Source organism: Haliotis asinina, chromosome 3 (genome assembly GCF_037392515.1).
Source record: "Haliotis asinina isolate JCU_RB_2024 chromosome 3, JCU_Hal_asi_v2, whole genome shotgun sequence".
Classification (NCBI taxonomy): Eukaryota; Metazoa; Mollusca; class Gastropoda; order Lepetellida; family Haliotidae; genus Haliotis; species Haliotis asinina.
Window position 1 is genome coordinate 67591319 of NC_090282.1, and position 5697 is coordinate 67597015.

The 5697-nt window shown below is 36.1% G+C and overlaps 2 protein-coding genes across 2 annotated transcripts; one reads left to right on the forward strand and one right to left on the reverse strand.

The window, feature by feature from the left end:
- Nucleotides 1–230: 230 nt before the first annotated feature.
- Nucleotides 231–2745, forward strand: LOC137277243 (myb/SANT-like DNA-binding domain-containing protein 4). Its single transcript, XM_067808905.1, has 5 exons — nt 231–415; nt 1297–1364; nt 1742–1888; nt 2069–2176; nt 2474–2745. Exons 1-5 carry the CDS (start codon nt 231–233, stop codon nt 2743–2745), a joined length of 780 nt encoding a protein of 259 aa, XP_067665006.1.
- Nucleotides 2746–3040: 295 nt separating this feature from the next.
- LOC137277001 (putative nuclease HARBI1) lies at nt 3041–5238 on the reverse strand. The gene is made up of 4 exons (XM_067808660.1): nt 4824–5238; nt 4475–4587; nt 4061–4172; nt 3041–3420 (listed from the first exon to the last, which is right to left on the reverse strand). The coding sequence occupies exons 1-4, from the start codon at nt 5236–5238 to the stop codon at nt 3041–3043; spliced, it is 1020 nt and encodes a 339-aa protein (XP_067664761.1).
- Nucleotides 5239–5697: the final 459 nt, after the last annotated feature.

Consider the following 5697-nt stretch of genomic DNA (forward strand, 5'->3'; position numbering starts at 1 on the left):
TCTCAAACTGAGTTTGAGTTTTTTACTCAACTGAGTTTTCTCAAAATTTCCGTTTCTCGAAGCAATCTCAACTCAAACTCAACTGAGTTTTAATTTGAGATCTCGCCGAATAATTTTTGTCCATGTTGTAAGCGGTTTGAAGTGCCCGTAACTTCCGTTTCTAATGACAACAACATCGTCTGCTACCGACTCGCAACATCGTCTGCTACCAACTGGATTGTCCTGAAGCCATGAATGCGTCTAAGGTTGAGGGTAAGCGGCGACCAAATTGGTCAGAGGAGGAAAAAACCTATTTAGTAGAGGAAGTAAATAAACGACTGGATCGTCTATCATCCAAATTCAAGGGGTGTGGCTCCGTCAAAGGGACAAAGATAAAGGAGCAAGCGTGGATGGAGATCGCGGAAGCTCTCAACATGTAAGTTGAATATGAAATATTTCAGAATCTTGTCCTTGAGTTACTACTGCCTATAAATACAACTTGAAGGTACATTCTGTCACGTAAAGGTTGAAATAAGTCTTCTAGTCTTCTACATTAATCATCTCGAAAAAACAGATTTAGAAATTTCATCTGGTCAGATGCCGATCGCTTACTCACTACCGAGTCCGATTTTCGATCACCCACAACACGTACGTTTTCAATATTGTCATTTTTCACGGATATAAACATACTTATAAATGGCAACCTGACTAATAATATTTTTTTGTGCATAAAACATGCACGATGAAGTCACAAGAATAACACGTTTTTCACTGTGCTTGACATTGAAATGATCGATGTGGTTTATCTCTTTATTAAATATGATGGCATATGAACTTGAATTACAGTCCTGAGAACGTGTCAGTACATCTAGTCAAAAGTTTCCAATATGTAATCATGGAGTATCTTGATAATATATTGTGAGTGAATAGAATTGTGGGGGCAAATATATGCAGTCATTACAATTCTCTGATCAATATTTATCTATTTACATTTGACCATCCTGAAACCATGTCAATTTATGTGAATACTGAATATGATTTACACAATAATATTTTAAAACAAGAAATGTAAATCATCAAATTTCAATACTATTTCAAATCCTATTTTTATTCATCTGTACCATTAAAAGTCAACTGAAAATATCTAACAAAATGTCTTTTGGACTGTGTCACTATTCAAACTAGAAAATATATTGCAGTATATGTTCATAATGTGACCAGAGATAATAGAACAGATGGTAACTTGCAAATATTAAATCTGTGCCAATAATTTAAAAATAACTGAAAATTATTCATAACATAATGTTATTGTTGCAGGAAATCCAATTTGGTAAAAAGAACTGTGGAGGAGGTGAAGAAGCAATATGCTAATATAAAGCAGAGAGGTATGAAAAAAATATTCAGTACACAATCATAATTTTCAAACATGAAAGTGATTGATTTAGAAGTAACTGTTAATGGAAGACATACCATCAATTCCTTTCAAATGTATATCAGTCTCTGGACTGAAGTCCCAAGGACAATGCAATTACAAATATTAATACATGTCATATACAAGTAATGAAGTAGGTGAGTAACAATTCAGGGTAGGTAATTGAAGTTTGAAAATCCTGTTATGATTTGGTTTTATGTCTTTGGCAATTCATAGCTGGTAGTATATTAAAACTGTAAATGTTACATAGTCATAAATGCAAATATGACAGTGTTTTGTGAGATTATTACACCATATAAGAAATACATCAATATATTGTATTATTCACAGCGAAAGACAAAGCAGATGCGATACGCCGCCCCAAGACAGGTGGTGGACCGAAGCCCTCATCACCCTCTCGACCTGAGGCTATGGTGCTGGAGGAGTTGTCAGACAGGCCTACACTACAAGGCCTGGTAGATGGGTTTGACTCAGAAGGTACAACCTATTGCATTTGATGACAGTTTGTCCTTGTACCTTTAATTACTACAACTGAAGACTGATAAATATGTTTTGAAGTCAAAACTGAGTAGTTGCGATAAAAATATTATGAGGTCTATAAATAACTTGCCTTAAGTTAAGGCAGATTACCCACTTATTGAGTATTATTTGTTTCAGATTTCAGTAGTGTGATCAGCTCCATGGCAGTGGAGGGATGTTTACCTAATGGTGAAGCCCACCTACCCATCAATGAGGAATGTGGCCTCACCAGTACTTCCATCCCCAGTGAGTATAACCAATGTAAAACATCCGTGCACAATATGCCCTCTACTAAAAGTTATGAAAAGAAAGGTATTTTCCAAAGCTACTAGTTCAATCTTCAAAATCTTAACATTTGTTTGTATCTCTCTGTAAGTTCAAAGTCTGAACAGATCAAGATGCTCTGCAAGATTAATGTTTGAGGATGAAATGTCAAAATGTCTATCAGATAAATAGGCACAGTCACATCTACAGTATTTTAAACAATGAACCTGATAATCATCAGAATAAATTTTAGTCCCAAACTGGTGATATTTGTTCCAGATTGCGACTTGCCTGTCAATGTGATCATTGACAATCAGGGTATCCTCCACGTACCCTCCACATCAACTACAAAAGAGAGTAAACCAAGCAAACGAAAGCTTCAAGATGAAGAAGTGTCCGTTCTACGAGCGGAAAGGGACAAGTACATTGCTGAATGTGAAAAGTTGAAACAAGAAGCAAATTATTTCAAAATTAAGGCTGAGGTGGAAGAGCTAAAAAAACAAAGATTACAATTGGAAATTATGAAGCTGAAATGTGAAAATGAGTATTGACTTATGATGTACATACCATCAAAATATCTTATTTGTACATAAGATGATTAAGACACTGACAGTTTGTTTGTTCTTTACATTATACGGTGGAAGCTGTCACAACCGGCATCTGTCGGATCTAGTAAGTTCTTGATACTGGCATAGAAGCTCAACCCCACCCATTTTTACATTTATCGTCAGCTCTACAATATGGCACATTGCCTAATTCAGAATATTTCTTCAGTCCCAACGAGTGCCTGCTTTGAGAGCTTCCACTGCATAAGAAGTCATAACTTGAAAATAATTTGTAAACTTTTCAGGTGAAGTATGCCTGGCAAAGATAATTTCTAACATTTGTTCCAGTCAATTCATCAGCAACTTGGACAGTGAATTTATCATCATTACAATCATCGTAATGAACATTGAATACATCTTGTCTTGCAATGCCAATATTATGTAATATTACACTAGTTACAATCACATCACAAGCACGCTTGGGTGACATGCGCAAACCACTATGCAGACAAGAAAATCTTCGCTTAAGAATTCCGAATGTTTGTTCAATAAGAACTCTGGTTTTCGTTTGACTTCTGTTGAATCTCTCTTGAGCCCTGTTTGCTGGAGATAGATACGGTGTCATCAGGTATGACTTGCACGGGTAGCCAGAGTCCCCTAGAAGTAAACCCTTGTAGGTACCTGAAATATTATGCCAAATTACAAATCTCAAGTATTCTTTGCTTGTTACTGGTATATGATATCAGTTGGATGAATTTAAAGGCAGGAGGATTATTGTACAATGAACTGGATCAGAGGTTTGGATATGATGCTTTACTATAGCTGGTTTATCACATCATCTATGTATCATATATAATCAAATATGACTCATCGGTATTACTATTAGTAATTTTGTGTACCTACTCTAAGTGTTGTGTGAGTAGGTGGATTATTATGTACTTGTACCTTATCAAGTTTGGTTTGTATGACTGCAGTTTGTAACATATGCTTACATGTATGCATATATTAAGTATGTATTGTGTTCACGAAATGTTAAACGTAATTTTACGTTTACGTACAATTGGATAGTTGTTGTTTCACAACAGTCATTTTGTATATATTATTTTCAAGGGTTTATTCACAAGATCCACTGTGAGGGATCATGAAATCCCAGGCGATAAATCTATAAACCCTTCAAAACTATTTGTCATTACTAAATCTCAACAAGATATCATTGTTACACTAGTAATTTCACACTGACAAAAAATTGGATTTATTAATTTATTCTCATTGCTCTTAATACTGGAGGTCTTATGATACGTTAGTTATTGGTCTTACATACCATTTTCGAATGCAAGACTGATTTTACTGTCCCGGAAAATTCGACTGTCATGTACGCTCCCAGGCCACTTGGCCACACAGTTTGTAACTCTGAACTGTGCATCACAGATCATCTGCCTCAAGGAAAAAAGATTATTTGCAGAGGAAATTTAACATTTGTGTTGATTGTGAACTCAATATTATGTGGTCACGTTTTACTATATCTTCATAGATTAATTTTAATAAACAAATTCAATTTTAATTAACAAAGTTATTTTTCATTTACTATGATGCAAACAATTACAATGCAATAATCATAACTTTCTTTGAAACTAATTCATTGCTTTTTATTTTTTGACATGAAGTTCCATGAATATGAACAATCTGAAGTATGGAAAATATCCTTAATTGTCAGAATTTCAATACATTAACTCACCTGAACATTGAGTGAATGGAACCCCTTCCTGTTCACATAGTCACCTTCATCTTTACTGGGGGCTGTGATCCTTATGAATGTCCCATCGACACATCCCAATACGTTTGGAAATCCTAAAAATGTATAGAGAATTATAAAAATTTAACACTGAATCGAAAACGATACCATAGGCAATATCTTTGTAATATTGGGACATTCAGGGTTGATTTTGGTTATTCCGCTTCGCAGTTCAACTTTTACATTTCGACACCGCATTTAGATTGATCTCCCTTTACATCACATTAGGTAACGATTCCGTACCGTGGTTTTGTTATGATATCTACTCGCTGAGAATAATAAAGATTCTTACCTGCAATCTTGTAAAACATGGACTTGCATGTGTCTGTGTCCGCGGGCATCTTAATGAATCGATGTGCCAGGGGAACAAAAGCTCCGCAAAAGTCCCTGATTGACCGATAAACAGACGATGCGGAAATGCTACGGTAAGTATCGGCAATCAGGGAACAAAACCCACCGGTCGCCAGAAACCGGAGGGAGACGAGCACTTGCGTCAGAGGAGGCAGGGGACAGCTCCTAGCTGTCTCTCTCCTCAGCTGGCCAACTATCAACGACACTATGAAGAGAATAGTGTCAGGCCTGAAACGATAACGCGCAAACACTGATTCCTCCGACATGGTTTCCAGAGGGTTGCTGCGGTCCATCAACCCTCTCTCCACCCTAGCTTTGTTTCTCCGACGGCGTTGTCTCCTTCTCCTGTACGCCATTTTGATCTCAAATAATGACTTAAGTTACCTACCTAGCAGACTCAAATAATTTGAGTTTTTAACTCAAGTTGAGTCGAAAAAAAAACTCAGTTTTGTTTGAGAAATGCATTTTGCTGAGTTTTCTCAAATTTGAGTAAAAACTCAGACTTAAGTCTGAAAACAGACTTAAGTTTGTTTCGAGAAATCGGGGCCAGGGTTCAATTTCTAAAACAGATAAAGTGTGTGAAGCCCATTTCTGGCTTCCCTTGTGATATTGCTGGAATATTGATGAAAACAGCATGACTGCATACATATATTACCAATGTTTTTTTCAACCAAGAAACACTTTCATGAAAATTTATAAAAGAAAATCATTTAAACAGTTTCTTTTGTTGATGAGTATACATATTCAGGGTAATGTGTTTGTGGAGGCAACGTTGACCACTGTACAATATGTGACACTGTTCTGTGATACTTGAG

Bases quoted from the DNA above. Each gene is read 5' to 3' on its own strand.
- LOC137277243 (XM_067808905.1), top strand. From the start codon at position 231: ATGAATGCGTCTAAGGTTGAGGGTAAGCGGCGACCAAATTGGTCAGAG. The intron at 416-1,296 runs GTAAGTTGAATA...TTATTGTTGCAG, and splicing joins ATCGCGGAAGCTCTCAACAT to GAAATCCAATTTGGTAAAAA. The intron at 1,889-2,068 runs GTACAACCTATT...TATTTGTTTCAG, and splicing joins AGATGGGTTTGACTCAGAAG to ATTTCAGTAGTGTGATCAGC.
- LOC137277001 (XM_067808660.1), bottom strand. From the start codon at position 5,238: ATGGCGTACAGGAGAAGGAGACAACGCCGTCGGAGAAACAAAGCTAGG. The intron at 4,173-4,474 runs GTGAGTTAATGT...TCCTTGAGGCAG, and splicing joins TCCATTCACTCAATGTTCAG to ATGATCTGTGATGCACAGTT. The intron at 3,421-4,060 runs GTATGTAAGACC...ATAATATTTCAG, and splicing joins CAGTCTTGCATTCGAAAATG to GTACCTACAAGGGTTTACTT.